Here is a 20646-nt window from a genome sequence, read left to right as displayed (position 1 = left end):
ACATGAGGCAGGGGTTTCTGTCTAGACTCTGTGCTTTTCCCACATTTGTTTTTAATGGAGCAAATTCTCACACGCTCTTTTAAGCACTTGATAAAAATATCTGGGAACAGAGCGCAAACCCCAGTTGACATCCATGCATAGAAGGCACAGTTTTGCCCAAAATCATCATGTACTCACTCTCATGTTGTTCCAACCCCCTTGAATTTTGGAACATGAGGGTGAATAAATGACAGAATTTTTGGACAACCTGTCCCTTTCATTACTAGAGGGGGTACATGATGTGACAGCCTGGGTTAGAGAGCGATTTTCTGGTGTTAGGGGTTCCTCGGTTTGATGCAGCTCAGACCATGACAAACAGCTCGTCCCTGGCACACCAAACAAGGAGCTGTTCAAACCTACAATACAAGTGCTCTCAAGCTAGAATTTGGCCTTCATATAAAGAGCACAGTGCTCCAGTGCCATGTAGTGCAGTACAGTATGCTCCTCTCTGTGTAGGTACTTTGGAAACAAGTATCACGTGCACGAATGACTATTTCATACATATAGCTAATAAATAGGATGACAGACAGAAGCATCACTACACCCTTCTTATACAAATGACAACTGTGAAACTTAGCAATTTGACGATTTAGATCCAAAACTGTATCAAAAAAGAGAGTTTTAAAATGTCCCAGGTGTACTGAGATAAAGCTAGAAATGCTCCTGATGGCAGCACTGAAATAAAGAATGGCATCCAAAATATTGACTAGGCCTACTGTACTCTGTAACATCAAGTTGTAGATAAAACAAAGATTTTTGAAGTATATTTCACAAAAAACAAAACAATAAAAAAAACTCTCCTGCTTCATATAAACAAGAAAATCCTGAACACTATCTCAACTTGCAAAAATATATGAGCCTTTTTATCTAAAAAAAATTTGTAATTAGTGAAAATTACTAGCAATTTCTGATTGAATTTCTGAGTGCATTCCCTGCTAATATAATATAGTGGTATATTTGGTTACAACAAAAAAGTATTTGTACACTAATCACAAATATATAACAAAATGTAAGTACTGTATATTAAACTACCAGCAATAAGCACAATATTTAAGCAAAACAAAAAGCTTTAAAAGATTTCAAGCAAAATTTTACGGGACGTTCAGAACGCGCTCTCGATGTGTGTGTGTGTGTGTGTGTGTGTGTGTGTGTACTGGTTTATATATCCTGGTGGGGACTTAAACCTGAATACACACAGACTGATGGGGACTCGTGTCACGGTGGGGACCTAAATTGTGGTCCCCACGGGTACAAAAGCTTATAAATCATACAGAATGAAGTTTTTTGAAAATTTAAAATGGCAGAAAGTTTCCTGTGAGGGGTAGGTTTGGTGTAGGGCAATAGAATATAGGGTCTGTAGAGTAGAAAAACCATTACGCCTATGGAGAATCCCCACAAGGATAGCTGACCAGACGTGTGTGTGTGTTTTTTTATAAAGTTGAAGTTTAGCTTGATTAGCTTGAAAAAGATATATGTCCGTCTATCGCATGTTTAAATATAAAAACAATAAAAAGAAGCAGGATCTCGAGATGTTTACATTTGACACGACATCTTAAAAATGTGGTGCTCATTCGCTAGACGCCGAAATCGTACGGGGTTGTAGTGCATTATGTTTACATGACAATGTGGAAAAACGATTGAAAAGAAGCACAGTGGCACGCAAGAAGGCGTTTTGTGTGAACCATCTCTAACAGACGTTTGTTTTGTCAGATGTCATTAGATAGTCAATGTGATGAACTGCACCTGTGCTAGTCTGTTAGGACACCTGTGTGAGCTTTGTACATGCGCTAAAAATATCACTTGAGGTCACTGCAACAGTCATTGCAAAAATGGCTCAGAAAAGTTAAGTTAGTTCGGAGAAAAGGTTGGTTTGAAGTTTTAAACCAACTAATGCAATGGCATTCATACATTTTAAAGCATGGTTTATGTGTCCAAAACTGTTTTTGGAGCCACTTCATGTGTAATGTAACTATGACATTAAGACACTAGGCTAGATAAATTAACTTTTTTTTTTTTTGGTGGTGGTGGTGGTAAAGTAAGAGAATTATCACTTGAAATGAAATCCAAGCAGTTTTCAGTTTTCCCTTATGAGGTTGGGTAATTGAAATTGTTTACATTCCCGAGAGGAGATGTTTAAAAGAGCAACACATGCTGTGTTGGCATGAAAATATGACATATCGTTTTGTTATTGTGTTCTGTAAATAATTTGTAATCTGCTCATCAGCAGCAAAGGCTCTGACTCAACACTCAGCCTTAATTTAATGATGAAGTAGCCTATACTCCTCTCAGTCAGGCACAGGTGTCTGCCGGCGGTAAGGAAAGAAAAGTCTAGACAGCAGACAAGGTGATGACACAGCGAAGAGAGTCACTGGTGGATGATTTTAGCTATCAAACCGCTAAGACTTATGGGAAAAGAGGATTAATCATAAAGGGTGCAAGGTTTGGATCTGAAAGAGGTGGGGGGAGAGTTTGAACCCTCAGTTTCTCATTCTACCCTGTGACCTCACGAGAGGAGTGGCATCCTGGCATCATCTTTCTTTCATTCACTCACTCACTCACTCTCCTAACCCCACACGCATGCTTAAAAGGGACTCAGAGACAAGCACTGGCTTCCAATCGTGGTTGGGTGAGTCATTCGTCCAGGGTAGGAGAGACAGAGCTGATTATTCTTTTCTTACTGCAGATCTCTCGCCAATAAGAGGAGACTGTACTGAGGAAGCTTCTCAAACTTTGAGAAAGAGGAGGCTGAACAAGACAGATATGCCACAGAACGTGGTTCTGGACGGGCCAGCCCCTTGGGGATTTCGGCTTTCAGGAGGCAAAGATTTTAACCAGCCGCTGACCATAACTCGGGTAAGCGAAAGCCTTTGGCTAAAGTCTGCTGCTTCACACATTCCACTCAGAGATAATGATGCTTTCGATGTGCTGGGTAACACTGCCGTGGGCATGAGAAACCAGTGGGTGGATCATAAAAAAAACACATTCCCAGGACCTCACTTTAGACGTAACTGAGGAGTACAGTGAGAAATATTTTTAGAGCCACAAGTTCAAACTGACATTTTTAGAAACATCTGTGGTTGTCAGGGAATCATTTCCCAATAGAGACTTTCTATGTTAGTTATAATTACCCAGTTTGTATCGTCATGCCATTGTGATTTACTCTAGTAGTGCATTTTAGGAAATCAATACTTGTATTCAGCAAGGATGCATTCTATTTATCAAGTAAAAGACATTTAAAATGCTACTTTTTTAATTAAAAAACCTTTCTTTTGAACTTTCAGTATTGATAATAAAAACAAATAGTTTTGAGCATCAAATCAGCATACAGGAATTTCTCCTCATTTGACACTGAAGTCTGGAGTAATGATACTGAAAATTCAGATTTACCATCACAGGAATACACTGCCTTTTAAGATATACTGAAATAGATGACAGAAAACGGTTTCAAATTGTATCAAATTATATTTCAGAATATTACAGCAGTATTTTGGATCAAACAAATATAGCCTTGGTGACCACAAGAAACTTCTTTCAAAACATCAAAAATCTTACTGTATTAAAGGTTACGTATTACAGCTGTACCTAAAAGTGTATATTACATGAACATGCATTTTCTCTTCCAGTAACTAACATGTTAACAAAAAGTCAGGGACACACACACACACACACACACACACACACACACAGAGGCTAGTCTAATGCCTGGCTCCGGAGGGGATCTCTACACCTGTTGTCTGAATGAATCGTAAAGCTCTTAGTCCAACAGTATTTTAAACAGCTGATGAAGTCTGGACATTTGTGGTAACAGAAGAGGTCAAAGGTTAACTGAGCACTCAATGATATGTGTGAGATGAATTGAACAATCTCTAATTTAAGCAATTATTTCAGCACAATCTCAGGCCTCATATCCACTCAAGATTGTTCATAAATGTCTAAAACGGTCTAATCCTTCCTTATAGATCACCTGAAGGTGGTGAAAGCGCCCCATTTCATAGATCAAGTTATTTTGAACTGAATAAAAGGCAGGTAAAATGGCATGCTAGATTTATGCTCCGCAACTGCACCGTTTATGTGTTTTGGGTGAAGGCTAAGAAGGTCTTAAGGCTCCACCTGACTAAAACTATGAATCTCCCTTATACAGAAAGACACTACAAACTGGCTGTCTAACTACTTCTGTGTCTCTACACGAACTCTATTGGGAGTTTGACTGTGGGAAATTCTATGTATTGCACTTACAGAACAGCTACATAATGACTTGTTTCTCATCAGGCTTGTGTCTGAACAGCTTTTCACATTCTGATGCATGGAATGTAGCGGAATGATTAGTAGCTCAGTCTCATCGACAGCTGCTCTTTGATCGTGACATTCAAGTACATTCTTAGTGAAAAGACAGTTCTGACATTCGCCATAAATTGTGGAAAAAACGCAGCAGAGAACGGACAGGTCATCGTAAAAATGATACTTCCCATACACCCTGATTGGAACCAGAACAGCGGGTCTCACGAAAAATGAATTGCCCTAACAGAAAAAACTGTGGTGCTACTATAGTAAAGTGATTTATACCATGGTACTCCAATGTACTTCAAAGAATATCATGGTATTGCCAATAAACATGTCTGAAAAGTATATTTTTTCTGGTGCAGCACTGGATTTGGTCACAATAGGGAAACAGAAACTTTCAGGTGGACTAGACGTGACGTCTCAGCTGAGCAGAATGATGTCATTTTTCAAATAAACCAACCAGGTTTATTTAACATTCCTAGCTAACGACTTCCCTGCAGTATCCAAGTAAAGTGACATTGGATTTGATTTCAAACAAAAACAATAAAACCCACTCAAACATAATTTAAATGGATTAGAATGAGCATGTTTCTTATTTCGGTGTATGCCAATGCCAGATCCTGAAAACTAAATATATTGCGTCTTTAAGCCGAGAAATACTGATGACTAATGCAGAATGCATGTGGTTTCTTTGTAAAACCGCTGTCTGTAATCATACATGTATTGAAGCCAGCAAGGTGGCTCTTTTCTCATACTATGAGCCCTGATTTTCTTATTCCAGTAACATTAGCCTCCATTGATGCGGGCATGCCAGCACAGATGGGGCACAGCACAGCACAGACCGTCTAAATTATACTGCTGAATTAAAAATGTAAATGACCGTTATATTTCTAAATCCAGTCATTGAGCAGAAAGCTTTAACAAAACATTTATTACAGGGGCAGTCCTTCTGGATTTAGCCTGGTTTAGAGCTATTTGCTCAAAGGCATGATATGGATAGTTCATGGTTGAGCATCAGGTTTTAGCCACTTCACCCAAAAATCATTTACTCACCCTTATGTCGGTTTTCGTGTAGGTGCACTATACCTAACAATTCACATTTACTCACCCTCATGTAGTTCCAAACCTGTATGATTTTCTTTCTTGAGTGGAACACAAAAAGGAAAAAGTGTTTTGCAGCAATGTCATGGAAAAACAATTTTTGGTTCTCCACAAAGCCCTTCAGTTTACGGTTCTTTTTTCAGTTCCATTTTTTTTTCTTAGTGTGAAGAACTATTTTAGTAAACCTATTTTCCACTATAAAGAATGTTTTGTGCATTTAAAGGTTCCATGGATGTTAAAGGTTCATAATGGAACCACAGATGCCAATAAAGAACCTTTATTTTTAAGAGTGTGTATTAAAAGCCAGTGAGGTCTGATGTTGTTTTGGACCCCATTGACTTTCACTGTATGGACAAAACCATTAAACAGAATATAATTTTTCCCCCTCCACAGAAGAAAGGAAACCATACAGGTTTGGAATGACACAAGGGTGAATGAATTTTAACTTAGGTGAACTATCCTTTAATTTATTCTGCCTGATGTTGCTCCAAACATAATGTCGAATGTTCAGCGTGCCCTTACATGCTTCTCTTACGGGTTTGTGTGTCACCTTGGGGATTTGTCTGCACAGGTGCTGCAAAGCTTACAAAAACCGAATTGTTATATTCATGTGTCACTCGATGGTTTCAGCTCAGTCTAAGCTCGCTTTGTTTCCATCTATTAAACAGAGCATCTTTGTTGTTGAGCCAAACACATCTCTCATTTGCTTGAGCAGTGTCAAGGGAACGATCTCATTTTTATTGTGTCCATTCTGAGACATTTGGATGCTTCTTTCATTGCAGTAACCCTTGATTTCTGCAGACATCCCCATAATGTATGTCTACAGGGTAAATAAGGCCTAGTTTTTGTTTGTTGCCTTAAATATGGATCAACCAATAAGATGTATTTTGTGATATCATGATATGGGAGGACAAAGATAATTGTTTTGTCATGTACACAAAGCGAAAAAGGCAACAGGAGATGAGATATTACAGCGTGACTGTTATTTGACAGGAAACAGAGCTGCTAGCTTCATCAGTCAATAAATTATGCTTTAGGAATAAAACAACACAAATCTTAAAACCCTCTGGTCTTAAATAGCTGTTGAGACTTGACCTGGTATAAATCTTCCCTTCTCGAGAGGCAGACTTAACTAGAAGAAGGTCAGCGGTGTTGGGATATACAGTATCAGAGCAGCTGAGTCAGGTAGAACGAGGCCTGCACACAGGACGAGGTGATGAGATAAATGACTAGGGGGACGAGGAGAATACCTAAGAAAATGAGCCTGGCACTGATGAGAGGAATAAGGGATGATGTCAGACTCCATTAATGAAAGAGAGGTTGATGGGGAGAGAAACACCGGCCGGCAGGGTGGATGCCAGAGCAGTCAGATCATCAACCACCAATAGGCCTGACTGTGCTCCCCTGGAGGCCTTGACTGACACATCCACAGCTCGCTATTTTTAGTTCACTTCTAAACCACAGTGGGTCAACAGATTGTTTCTACCCCTGTCACTTTCCGTTTAGGTCTAAACTGCTCTATAGTTTGCTGCAAACTTGTAGTGACTTTAAATAAAGGCTCCTAAAGAAACGGATTCTTTTCATTCAAAACTTTGTTAGAAGCTGAAGCATATTTAGCAATGACCTAGTAAAATCTAGTAATTTAGTAAAATCAGCAATTTAAAAAAGAAAGAAAATATGTGAATGTACAAAAAGTATTTGACTTAAAAAAAGGGTTTTTATTTAATTTTTGTATTAATCATATACTTTTATAGTAGTGAATCTTTTAAATGAGCTTTTATTTTATATTCTCAGTTTTATTTTAGTTTTAGTAATTATGTTATGCGCTTTTGTCATTTCTATTTCATTTTAATGAATCTTTATTCATTTAGGTTTATTTCAGTTATGCCGAGTTCACACTGCACGATTTTAGCCCCATTTTTCACTCGCCGACAGGTTTTGCGAAATGTGAATGATCAAAGACGCGATCTGAGGGAATCGCCGATGCGTCGCCGACGCCCGTGAAATATTTGGCATGCTAAATATCTGGAGCTGTCGGCGATTCACAATCACGCTGTGTGAAATGAGTTCTGACTGAAAAACACATCGACGATGACCTACAGCCAATGAGAGAACAAGATACAGGGCAGCGGGAAGTTCGGGGAGGAGTTATATGAAATGTAGTTTGCGGACCAGTGTTGCCAAATCTGCGATTGCCGCCGGTTGTTTTTTATGTCAGCAGGTTGAAGCAACCCCAATAACGTGATATTTAGACCCTGGAACGTGAATTGTACCAGGAGAACCCCGCCAAAAAAAAAATTTATTTTCCCCCCGAAATTTTATTTACTGGGGGACCCCCTCGAAAGCAATTGGGCTATTTTCAGGCTAGTTTTGAGTAGTGATTGGGTGGCTTTTGTAGCGAAAACCTGGCAACCCTGCACCAGACAGAACTGTTCAGCGATTCTTCCTATTGTGAAGTCATGCAATGTGAAACCCCGTCGCCGATCCATCGTGCAGTGTGAACACAGCAACAACTGAATGCTACCCCAGATAGTCACGCAGTGTGAAAACAACGGCGATCCGACGAGTTTGAAAATCGTGCAGTGTGAACTCGGCATTAGTTGCATTTTAGTTGCCATTTAAATTTTTTTAAGTTTAGATTTTTTCATTTGATAGGCTATTTATATTGCATTTCACCCTTACCATATACAGAAAAAAAATTATTTTTATTACCGAAATGACAAACATGCTCATTATAGAAGAGATGTATTCAAGTCATTGTGTACGCATGCCATTTTTTATGTATTTATGAAGAAATTAATAGATGCGACAAAAAAAGCATCAAGTCTGGTTTTTGTTTTCAGGTGACACCAGGCAGCAAGGCATCTCGGGTCAACCTGTGTCCAGGAGACATCATCCTGGCTATCCAGGGAGCGTCCACTGATGGTATGACTCACGCTGAAGCTCAGAACAAGATCAAAGACTCCACCAATCAGCTTTTCCTCAAGATAGAGAGGTACCATGAGCTTTTCTCATTAAAGGATAGTGTTACAAACAGCGTTAAGCATCTTTCAACAACCTTATATCAGGTTCTCTCACCTCCTTTTAAAGTTGCAGCCAGAGGGAGGACCGTAAGCTGGAATTCCAAAAGAATTTGCCTTTACCGCTTGCTATGAAAGTGTCCATCAGTACCCACAGAGCCTTATTTATGACAATGATGAATGTGTCTTTCCTCTGTGATTAATGCTCTCTCATAAACCATCTGGCTTGTACATGCCAGTGTGTTGACGTTACTTTACTATCTAGAAGCGGTCATGGCTCTGGTGCACAGTAATGACCCCCCCAGTGCTCTTTGATCTTTTTTTTATGATTTCACAGGAGGCGAGTACATGGTGTCTAACTGTGTGCATAAAATGTGTTGCAGGCCAGAAACAAAAATGTGGTCACCTCAGGTTATAGAAGAGGGGAAAGTGAACCCATTCAAAATCAATTTGGAGGCAGAGAAGCAAGTAAGTGTAATGGAAAAGAAAAACAAATGCACCGTTCTTTATTTTTATCTGCTTATAATACACAGCATGAATTTTAATTTTTTTTAAGAAACACTAGAGTGCATGAGGCATGTTAAAGGGATATTCCACCCATAAATAAAAATCCTCTCATCATTTAGTCATCCTTACGGAACACAAATAGTTATTTTTAGAAAAATACTCCATCTCTGTGAGTCCACATAATGCAGATGGATGGGATGATGCTCAAATTGAACACAACGGTGTTTCATACAACCCCAGTTGATGAATCCATTTCTAACAAAATGATAGATGTGTAAGAGAAAAATACGAATGTGAAACTCTTACATCAATTCTAATATACTTTAATACAGCCATACATCAATAATAGAATATTGATACTAATATTGATGCAAGCGCATTGAATCAGTCACGCTTCACAACACGCTGATGTTTGTGCCATGCATGAACTCATCAACCTGTGCATGACAGTTGGCTGGAAAGAATGGTTTATATCTTACAAAGTTTAAAATATTGGTATTTTTCTCAGCTTTCATATCGCTTCATTAAAATATTGATTCATCGTATGGATGACCGTTGTGTTCATTTTGAGTGCTTTTTAAAGCGTCATCCCATCCGCCAGCATTATATAGTATGGACTCACAGAGATGGATTATGTTTGTGTGCCACAGAAGAAGGAAAGTCATAATGCATCTGGGACCACGCGAGGGTGAATAAATGATGAGAGGATTTTCATTTTTGGGTATCCCTTCATAAACTGTGCTAAGCTGCTATTTTTTGTTTGATTTGTCCTTGTACAGGAAAAGTTCACCTAGAAATGGAAATTTGCTAAATCCACTGGATCCTCTGCAGTGAATGGGTTCCGTCAGAATGAGAGTTCAAACAGCTGATTAAAAAAAACATAATAATTCACAAGTAATCCACTTGACACCAGTGCTTGTTTGTAAGAAATATAAGAGAAAAACATATTTCTCTCCTGATTCAGTCTCCCCCCCCCCACTGGAACCAATATTATGAAAAAATAACTTGTATTTAAGTTGGAAGCAATGGTTTAAAGTAAAAAATGTTAATTGACTGGAGTCGTGTGGATTATTGTGTTGTTTTTTAGCTTTTTGAACTCTCATTCTGACGGCACACATTCACTGCAGAGGATCCACTGGTGAGCAAGTGATGTAATAAAGAAAAAAAGAAAAAGAAAAGAAAAATGTGACAGCTTGAAAAACAATATAACAGATTAGAAAAATGTAAATGAGTTCAAGCATATGCAGCATCTAAAGGACTTATCTGCAGAATGTGGTATGCAAATGTGGTGTTTGTGTGGGGCTTTGAGTATGTAGTGTGTCCATCTGTCCTACACATGCAGGAGTATAAACCTATTGGCACAGGTCATAACAGAAGAGCACAGCCCTTTGTGGCTGCCGCCAGTCTGGATGACAAAACGCAGGTGGTGAGCTCCACCTACAACACTCCCATAGGCCTCTACTCTCAAGATAACATCCAGGACGCCCTGCAAGGACAGACCCGGGGTCTGGTGCATGAAAAGCCTGAGGGGTGAGTGCCAACATGGATCACCCCAACCATATGGACTAAGATACTTCTCCCTGCTTGTTGCAGGCCGGCTGCCCACTTACCACTAACACACACTCGGATCCTCCAGAAGTCCACACAAGTCTTCCTGCAGCCCGAATATAAGCATTTGGATAGAGAATTATGATGGAAAGAAGTTAATTGGGTTCTGTTAGATCATCTAGATTATCTATAAGAAAGGGCAACCCCTTATCTAATACTTTCATACTAGTATATTATAGCAGAACAAATATTCACATTTGGGCCTGCAGAGTTGGATCTTGGAGGACTTCTGCTCCTTTACCTTTCACCTCTAACTGTCTATTCACATCTTCGCTCTTATGTCTTACAGGACATTGATTACTTCGAACACAAGTTTAATGTCAGACCAAAGCCCTTCATATCTGCAAGCCAAAAGAGGTCATTAGACAAAAGCACCCTACATGTAGTCAAATATGGTCATTTGATAACAGTAGAATTTGTACATTTTTACATTCATGCATTCATTCAGCTATAAAGCTGCAGCACAGTATATACTGAAGCTCTATGTACATCTCTAACTACTTCTTCCATTCTTTTCTGTCTTGTTTGTCCTTTTCTGTGTGGCCCCACTGATTTGATTGCTTCCTGGTTTGGTTCACCTGGCTATTATACACTGACCTTACACAACTCCAGGGACACTACATCCCAGACGCTGAAGGGAAATGTAGCTCAGATGCCTGGCACCCCGTCGGCTGGGTCCAAGGCAGCTCTCTCTGCACAGTATAACGCCCCCATTGCATTATACTCAGCAGACAATGTCTCAAATACACTGCAGCAGGCTCAGATGTCCACTGTAGTCAGGCAGGCATCGCCCAGGTAACCAGAGCTTTGTTTACACCACCTTACAAATCTACTAGCTTGTGCTACTACAGTAAGCATAGCTGAATAAGGACCTGATAGATTAAAGACACAGGGTTCCTACAAAAAAAGGAAAATACTGCAAATGTGCACTCTAAAAATAAAGGTCCTTTAATGGCATCTGTGGTTCCAGATCCAGACCTTTAACATCCATGCAAACTTTCCATGGGAAAAAGGGTTCTTTGGATTTTTAAAATGTTTTTCACACTAAGAAAACATTTTTCTTTTACTAACTGTTCACTGAAAGGCTCACTGGGAACCTAAAATAGTTATTTTAAGGCACCACAGTGAAAATCCCCTGTTTGGAACCTTTATTTTCCAAGACTGTAGGCCTGTAATTAAATATTAGTAATGGAAACTTCTACATAAGGAATATTGGTTCTGGTCAATATGCGATGAAACTGAAATAAGCATGACCAAAAAAAAGATTGTTTACTTTATTTACAATGAAAGTCTATGGGGCAATGCATAAATGCACACAAGACAAACATGGGTTTATATGAGACTAGTTTCAAAACATGCTATGACCATGTTAAACACAGAAAACACAAAATAAATAGAAATTAATTGACTAAGAACAGTAGCTCCACTGCTAAGTTATGATTTAGACAGCTTTACAATTCAAACAACACCAACTGTGGTAATCGACAGCATGTTGATGCTGAATTGAATCCAGGACATTCTTTAAACTTATTTTATACCATAGCCAGCATCTAATATTCATAATGTGTCATAAACTTTTATATAACACAGAATCATGTTTTTTTTGTTGTTTTTTTACTTCATGGACAAACATTGTGGGCTTCTGCCTTTATTTGTTTTCAGCCCTATACCCCTGACGTCCATTGAAGACTCTCATGTGTACCGTATGCTCCAGGACAACCAAGAGCAGCCACATGAACCACGTCAGTCTGGATCGTTTAAGGCTCTGCAAGACTATGTGGAGAGTGATGGTGAGCTGCCTTTATCGGTTACTTCACAACACATAAATTACAGCTTGCTGCACTGATAAAGATGTCAAAGTTTAAATGTCAGCAAATATTCTGGTGAACTACAGATGCACTTGAGGAGTAATAGTTTTGCGGGCTCAATTTGATTTAAGCTGCCTTCACTATTCTCAACAATCCTGCTAATGATGTCAGTCAGAGCCCGCTGTTCTCGTAATAGTCTGGATTCAGTATGAGGGAGAATTTCACATTGCCAAAGTGAATCTGAGACTCTTTATTCCTCTGACAGGCACAAGGCCCATAGTGACTAGAAGTGTAAAAGCCCCAGTGACAAAGCCCCAAGCTGCCACTTCCTCACTCCAGAAGCTGCCTCTCTGTGATAAATGTGGCACTGGCATTGTGTGAGTACGGCATTCAGCACGAGACCATACAGATGGTATCTTCATTGAGAATATAGTACCAATTTTCATGAAAATTGTTCTACACTGAATAGTATTCATGCATTTTAACAACTTCATTAAATTAAAGTTTTTCTACAATTGGCTCACAGTGGACCGGTGGTGAAAGCTCGGGACAAGTACCGCCATCCAGCCTGTTTCGTGTGCTCAGACTGCGGCTTGAACTTGAAGCAGAAGGGCTACTTTTTTGTGGAGGGACAGATGTACTGTGAAGCCCATGCTCGAATGCGAATGACCCCACCTGAGGGACATGATCTAGTTACTGTATATCCTACTGCTTAGAGGGACTGACAGTTGAAATTAGACAACTGGTGTTGATTGCGATTATTGCTTGTTGATGTTCTGTTATTCATTTCTTAGTTTATAAAAAGAAATGCAAGGCCAATTTAAAGCCATATACACAAGGTATTAAGATGTTTTTAGTGATCGGATCATTACTACATTACTGTTTACACCTGGTATTAACATGCATTAGGCATTGCTTCACTGTGGTTCGGGAAGCATTCAGGATGGACTGAATTTAAAAGCAGTGTGTTCACATGTGTTTCTGACTACCTTTGCATGGTTCACTGATACAATTCCAAAACATGTAAGACCCCACAAAGCATTTTGAGCACTGACAACTTGTGATCTGATCACAGTTAATGCTAGGTGTAAATGGGATCTATACTAACAAAACTCTTTCTTAAGGCCTTAATCTAGTTCTTGTTGAAAAGCTGTTAATTGACTCTCCCATTTCTCACATATTAGTCTTCTGTGCAGAGCAAATACTGAAATTAAACAAACTATAAACTACCTTTAGGTTTCAGTTATTCTAAAATATGAAAGAAAGATAATTTTGCTTTTAATACAGGTTTAAATATGCCATCATCCAGGTACAAAGTATTTGGTAATCGGGTTCCCAGTACAAATTATTTTTAATGTTTTTTTTAATATATATATAATTTATATTACTTGTGCTGCATTATTTTTTTTTTTCAATTCTCATGTTTCTAAATGAACTTATAGGCATAGTTCACACAATCAGAAAACTGTCATAATTTACTCAGCTATCCCTTTAAGACCATGCATGTTTTAGAACACATAAGATGAAAGGTTTATTATATCACAACATTGTAAATTATGAGACATTTGAAATTATTTGTAAAAATTTAAGAGCTTACTGAATTGGCCAAACACCTTGCTGGTTAAATACATACTATGTGTTTTTAATGTTTAATAATTTGTGATTTTAGACAAAAGTGTCTCAGTGGACTACTGACAAAATGGTACACAGTGGTTAAACATCTCTAGATGCTATGAAACAAGTATTTTTTTCTTGGGTAGTAGTACTGAGCATAAGCTCTTTTAGTTCATCTTGAGCATAACATGAGGTTTTTTGAGTTTATCTTTATCAGTTAAGAGAATGATGTGAATACAATTCAAAATTGTAGCTTTCTCATCTAAAGACCAATATGTGACATTCATTTATTCACCTGAAGACATCACACGTTCTTAATACGCCATCACAGAGGGGATTCGGTTGTAGTTTGTGGAGTTCACAGCTCTGTAAAATAAAGTAATTTACATTACTGTGAGCCTGAAGTGTCTTACTCTGTGGAACTTAGTCAGCAACTGATATTAGTGATTATTATGCTAAGCATTAAGCACTTTTTAGAGTGTGATATGAGTGTCTTGGTGCTAGTTCCTGGAGCTCAGCTTACTTATTGACATTGAGGCTGATGATGCTCTTGACAGGTGTGCTCTTTGGACCAGGGGAGGGATGAAATATTTTTACTTCCTTATTCATCATTGCTGATTTGGTCTTTTTGGAACCATAGGGTTCTGCAGAGTAGATGGGGTAGGAATCAAACGCTCCTGCTTTCATACCTCCAGTCTGCAAAAAATAAATACGCCACCAAAATGTTCCAAGATGGCAACTCTTTCCATATTCATTTCATGAACATTTTTACACTGTGTTTGATCTCCTTTACATACCTTTTTACTGGGCGAACTTGGTTTGAAGGGCACCGTAATGTGCTTTTTCTCCTCTGTCTTCTTTGGAGGTGGTAGAGGTTTGTCAAATTTGTAAGGATTGCTGTCAAAGCATTCAACTGGATGAAGGTTCAAACGAAACGCTCCCCCTTTTAGCATGGATTTGTGTGCCATGATCTCACGCTGGTAAACAAATTATCTCTCTCATTAGAGAAAGAGAACAGTCATCTGCTTGCATAGAATTATACTGTCAGGTACTCAGAGGACGCCTTATCTTAATTAAAACAAGGACCCGGGAGTCTGATTAAAAATCTCATTTAGGTAGACCTAAAAATACCTTTAGCATTTCCTTGGCTCTGTCATAGGGGTCTGAGGAATGGGACACCATCTTGGAGAGGGTGACGTCAGGATAGCTATTAGGGCGCAAGGACAAATCAATACGTTTGACAGCAAAACCACAGAAACTGGCACATTAGAGGATAATGTCATTTGCTTACCCGTAACCACTTCCCTTCTTGGGCGGATTGCTGTAGATGTTTTTTCCAGGTGATTTGTTTGGTTTCCTTGGATTCTGTAGGGCACTCATTGCTTGAATGGGGCCTCCAAATGTCCCATAATAGCTGCCCACTCCACATCTACAAATCAGGGAAAACCATTTAGCAACTGTAAGAACAGTTTCAGGAATAACTGGAAAAACTGTAAGCTGCATGGCAGTTTTTTCTCCTATAAATAGGGAAAATAAGAAGAAAAAAAATCAACAACAAAAATACAGACATCTACCTAGTTCTGTGACTAGCAACCTTAATGGCTCACTCAAGCTATTATTCCTCTGGCTATTATTCCTCTCAGATGCACATGAAACCCAGACTGCTTGCATTTGATGCTTTGAAATGTCATTTGCTTACCCGTAACCACTTCCCTTCTTGGGCGGATTGCTGTAGATGTTTTTTCCAGGTGATTTGTTTGGTTTCCTTGGATTCTGTAGGGCACTCATTGCTTGAATGGGGCCTCCAAATGTCCCATAATAGCTGCCCACTCCACATCTACAAATCAGGGAAAACCATTTAGCAACTGTAAGAACAGTTTCAGGAATAACTGGAAAAACTGTAAGCTGCATGGCAGTTTTTTCTGCTATAAATAGGGAAAATAAGAAGAAAAAAATCAACAACAAAAATACAGACATCTACCTAGTTCTGTGACTAGCAACCTTAATGGCTCACTCAAGCTATTATTCCTCTCAGATGCACATGAAACCCAGACTGCTTGCATTTGATGCTTTGAACTATTGCAACATGGTGAAATCCTTTTCTTTGAAAACTTAAGGACTATATCTTGTTTTCAGGTCAACAAACATCATTAAAAAGCACAAAGCATGTTTCTTTCTCGACAAAATCTTGTTTCTGGAGTGTTTTTATGTCTTCAGATTTTAATAGACCATGCCAACCAATGCCTACCTCTCACACTAATGAAATATCACTGAACCAAATACATCTCAGGTGCAACATTGTTCTCCTTGGTGTAAAGACTGAATATCTCTCTCTGGATAAAATCTGCACCAGTACACCAGTCAATAAAGCTATTACAAATTAAAGGGATAGTTCACCCAAAAATAAAAATTCTGGTTATTGATTATTTACTCACCCTTATGTCGTTCAAACCTGTATGATTTTTTTCATTTGTTGAATATAAAGATATTTTCTCCATACATTTTGTCGACCAGTCAATGGTCGACAAAATTGTTTGGTTACCAACATTCTTCAAAATGTCTTCTTTTTGCTCCGTAGAAGAAAGTGATACAGGTTTAAAATAAAATGAAGGCGGGTAAATGATAGACGTTTTTCATTTTTGGGTGGACTATCCCTTTTTAGATTTTGTCCATTGTCACAACAACAATGACCACAATACTACTACGACGACGACTACTACTATTTTCGTCGTATATTTTCACAATTATCACATAAAACAATTTTTTTTAAATGAAAATGCATATATACATACATAAATAAATAAAAATGTGCCATGTGCCACAGAAAAAAAAGGAACTCACGTTTTTTTCTCTCCGTTACTGGGAAGAAAGGCTTTGCCTATGTTCCTTTTGGTCTGTTGTATCCTGTACTGTCTTTCTATTTTGACAGGGTCTGTGAGCGCCTCTCTCTCAAAGATCCTCTTAAACTGTGTGTCGAAGTATCCCACCTGGAGCGCGCTCTTTGATTTACCTGGTCCTGACAACATCTGTTTGTTCTTGTATGCGGAGTCATTAAATGGGCCTTTTAGTGACAAACAAAGTGCATGAGACAGACATTAAATATTTTGCAAAACTATTAACTTTTTTTTTAATTTTCTATATTATGCTGGGGCGGGGCTAGTTGTCACATTAACCCATGTGTATGTTGTAGGCTACTGTACACGTTTATCCAGTTACACATATGCTTATTGTCTCTAGCTGAGTTTTAGTAGCCTAATGTATGCGGGTTACAAACATTACATGTTTGTAATGGCTGTTAGGTAAACTACTAGCTAAACAATATACAGTAATCACACTGACACATTCCGACAAGAGTCAACTCAGTCATTCTTGAGACGTGGGACAAAACAGGTCCAGCAAGGGTAACTGCTATTAGCTTTAAAAAATTAAAATATTTTAAATTTTAAATGTCATGATGGATTAATAATAGAATGTATTTAACACCATTATCACCTTCGATTTAATTTTCTCATTATTATACCAGTTTCTTAATGTCCTCTCACTACATCTAAAACAGTGTGTCCACAGAGAAGGGTTCAATCATTCATATGCAATAAAATGGATAAAAATGTTTTTTTAATGATGAAAAAGAGCTTGTTTTATCAAAAGCAACACTTAATAATATATCCTATCAAAGCAAGTTCGTTTTTTTAATGACACATGCATGTTTCATAAGATTTTAAAGTTGCGTCCCCACTTTTTGTCAACACCGTCAGACATTCAATAAAATGTAATAAAATCAGAGAATATCAGGGGCAGCGGTCACTCTAAAGGACCCCCCTTGCCACAGTTCACCTCTGCAGAGTACATCAGTGTCAGACAGGCTCTGCTAAGTTTTAGTTTTAGCATTTTGTAAATCCTAATGTTAATATTTCCTTTGTCACAGCCATGATATGTCAACACCATCTTCCAATTTCTGAGGAAATTATTTGAAATATTTAGATAATTGTATTCTCCTGAAGCAGGTTCCATTAGCATCTAGCATCAACAGAAACAAATAAAATGGCTACTACATGAACTCCATTGGTTTTGTGAAAGAAATGCCAAATTTGTCAATGCCGTCAGATGTCACCACCATAAGATTTTGTGTTCCAGTGATATATCAAAATACTTAAATGTGACTCTTGAATAAAAGCTTTATAATACAGTAATAGACTGATTCAATGTATTTGATAGTTAAAATGTCTACAAATTCAGGTTTTCGTCACCTCCGTCAGTTGAATATTTTGATAATTTCATTATGATATTTGATATTTGTGGAATTGTTGGTCACATGTGAACGTGTAATCTGTCTGCTAACACGAGAATGTGTTTTGAAATGTTAAAAACATCTTGAATGCTGTTAAAGATAAAGTTGACATTATATTGCACAGTCCAAGGTAAAAAAAAGCAAATTTTGTTAAAAAAGAGAAAAGTTGGGAGGTTATATCAAAGCATAGCTCAGTAGCTTAGTACATATAAGATACATAAATGTAGTTTCATTTGTCTGAGTACAAGGTTTTATTTTTTAAATTTTGCCCCACTTCTCAAGAATGACTGAGCTACATAATGAAGGTTTTAACTCGGTGTTCTCATTAGATTTACGTTCAGGACAAGTTATTAAAGCCAAGACTTTTAGTGCCTTTAAACTGACTTCAGAAATATTCGCTGGTGTAAAAATATGACAAGTAACAACAAGCCTCCACGGTGAACAACAACCCTTCAAAAACTGGCGAAGTGAACCTGTTCGCCAAAACGGCGACTGTTACAACAACTAAAACTATTACTTTTGGACGCCAAATCCATTAGTAAAAAAACAACAACAACCACGTTAAAGACTGTGAAAGCTGCACTATTGTAAATAAATAGTGTTTGTGATTTTTCTATAATGAACATTGTATTTTGACGTTACCGTGGTACAATTTGTTTTCGCACTCTATGCAACAAACTCAGCACTGCACCAGCTACTGTAGCTCATACTATTAAACTTTAATGTTGGTTACACTTACGGTAAATGAACGGTGTATATTTGTCCCCTATTGAGATGTATCCCAACTCTTTAAAGATGCCAATCCGCTCCATGTCAGATTTCCCTTCTGGAGGCATTTTCTAAAGTTTTATATACAGCAATTTTTTTGGGGGGGGAAAGCCATAAGACAGAGAGATGTGAATGTGGAAATATGAATGGACTTATGCAGATCATCAAGCGATAGTTCCTTTAAGCAACTCTATATACAATAGGCTAGCCTATGCATTCTTGCACTAATAAATACAGGTCCATATACATACCTCGAATTATGTAATGCCCTGTGTTAAACAGTCAGTAGCCTAATGGAAATAATAACTCCAGTGCTGTGGTGTTCGTGTAGGTTGTGTAGGTTGTCATGGAGTCCAGCAGGTCAGGTACTCAGTAAGCCGGACTGTCAGAGTCGTTCATGAGGGTAACGCATTTAACAACACAAACATTTGACAAATTACACTAAAAACATAACGTTTTGGATAAATAATAGCGTATGTATTTTTTCTACCTGCACATCAAAACCTGTGACGCAAACCAGGAGGAATTCTGGGTATTGCAGTGAAATGAAAACTCCACGCGCAACAGTAGCGAACACATGTTTAGGAAAAAACTCGCTGAAAAATGTTACAAAATCCTATTTATGGACACCGAACTACTTTATATGAATATATGTACTTTAAATGACCACACTTTGCATTTCTATGAACATATAAACACCGTATACTGTGAAATGTACAAAACCATTTCAAATAGACTGCAACTGCAGTTGATCTCAATCAAGAAAACGACATCCTTTTCAAGTCATCCATAGTGATGGCAACAACCTGCAACAAAAGCGAAGCAGTTGTAATGACACTTTTAACTGTAAATGTTTTAAGAACCAACGCGAACTTAAGGTGTAGCCTATATCTCACATTTTCGTGACAGGGGTCTTCATAGTCACAGATGTCGTTGGGAAAGGCTGCTCGGACCACCTCTTTGAGCTCAGCTGGGTACACATATGTGCATTTGTCACGTGTGCTGCAGCCGATCCTGTTCAGCTGTCAACATTTGCGTTAAGATCACCCGAAGTAAAGTACAAAATTAGAATGCAATACAAAATGATGCTTACTAACTGACGCTGGATTAAACGATACACTTTTCTTCGTTTGATCCGGTCTGTCTTCTTCAGCCTGGAGGCCGCGTGGAGCAACGGCCCCACCCAGAGGGGCACACTAGACATGAAGACCTAATGTTAGTCATCATGACTACGAAACTATTTTAACGTTAGGGTATATAATACATATCTAAATCAGACATACACACAAGCAAGACGTTGAATGCACAAAAAGTCGACTTCAAACACGATTGTTATGTGATTCAAACACTGATCTAACACTGCATCTATTTATTTAATAAAGACATCAGCAGTATATTACCCGAATGACTGACAGAGATCAATGTAAGTGTCCATTAATTACCACCATATCAACATTTCGCTTGGAAGTGTTGTTGCTGCATTAGGGTGAAAGCTGATGCGCACGTGCAACTAAACGAGGAAACGCATCGGAAACAATGTAACTGAATCATCGGCTATTGGATCTGAACCAGTACGGACCGAAACTTACCAGTTTTCATACATTTAAAGAGA

General features: G+C 38.3%; 2 protein-coding genes across 6 annotated transcripts; one reads left to right on the top strand and one right to left on the bottom strand.

The window, feature by feature from the left end:
- Positions 1 to 2592: 2592 nt before the first annotated feature.
- Positions 2593 to 13754, top strand: pdlim3b (PDZ and LIM domain 3b). 3 transcript variants are annotated; one of them, XM_016291969.1, is made up of 8 exons: positions 2593 to 2892; positions 8265 to 8416; positions 8825 to 8909; positions 10846 to 10913; positions 11169 to 11351; positions 12219 to 12346; positions 12630 to 12741; positions 12891 to 13754. In XM_016291969.1, the coding sequence occupies exons 1-8, from the start codon at positions 2617 to 2619 to the stop codon at positions 13078 to 13080; spliced, it is 1194 nt and encodes a 397-aa protein (XP_016147455.1). In that variant the 5' UTR covers positions 2593 to 2616; the 3' UTR covers positions 13081 to 13754. The 3 variants fall into 3 exon arrangements, with proteins under 3 accessions (XP_016147455.1, XP_016147454.1, XP_016147456.1); XM_016291968.1 differs by lacking the exon at positions 10846 to 10913 and adding an exon at positions 10291 to 10478; XM_016291970.1 differs by lacking the exons at positions 10846 to 10913; positions 11169 to 11351 and adding an exon at positions 10291 to 10478 and having other exon boundaries at positions 2594 to 2892.
- On the bottom strand, positions 13747 to 20573 carry cfap96 (cilia and flagella associated protein 96). 3 transcript variants are annotated; one of them, XM_016291971.1, is made up of 10 exons: positions 20435 to 20573; positions 20128 to 20230; positions 19931 to 20056; positions 19006 to 19105; positions 16820 to 17039; positions 15678 to 15815; positions 15110 to 15185; positions 14776 to 14955; positions 14502 to 14674; positions 13747 to 14344 (listed from the first exon to the last, which is right to left on the bottom strand). In XM_016291971.1, exons 1-10 carry the CDS (start codon positions 20467 to 20469, stop codon positions 14293 to 14295), a joined length of 1203 nt encoding a protein of 400 aa, XP_016147457.1. In that variant the 5' UTR covers positions 20470 to 20573; the 3' UTR covers positions 13747 to 14292. The 3 variants fall into 3 exon arrangements, with proteins under 3 accessions (XP_016147457.1, XP_016147459.1, XP_016147458.1); XM_016291973.1 differs by having other exon boundaries at positions 20477 to 20573; XM_016291972.1 differs by lacking the exon at positions 20435 to 20573 and adding an exon at positions 20299 to 20356.
- Positions 20574 to 20646: the final 73 nt, after the last annotated feature.

This window comes from Sinocyclocheilus grahami, unplaced genomic scaffold (genome assembly GCF_001515645.1).
Source record: "Sinocyclocheilus grahami isolate Dianchi unplaced genomic scaffold, SAMN03320097.WGS_v1.1 scaffold279.1, whole genome shotgun sequence".
In the NCBI taxonomy this organism is placed as follows: Eukaryota; Metazoa; Chordata; class Actinopteri; order Cypriniformes; family Cyprinidae; genus Sinocyclocheilus; species Sinocyclocheilus grahami.
The sequence above is the reverse complement of the archived record's forward strand: the minus strand, read 5'-3'. Positions and strand labels throughout refer to the sequence as shown.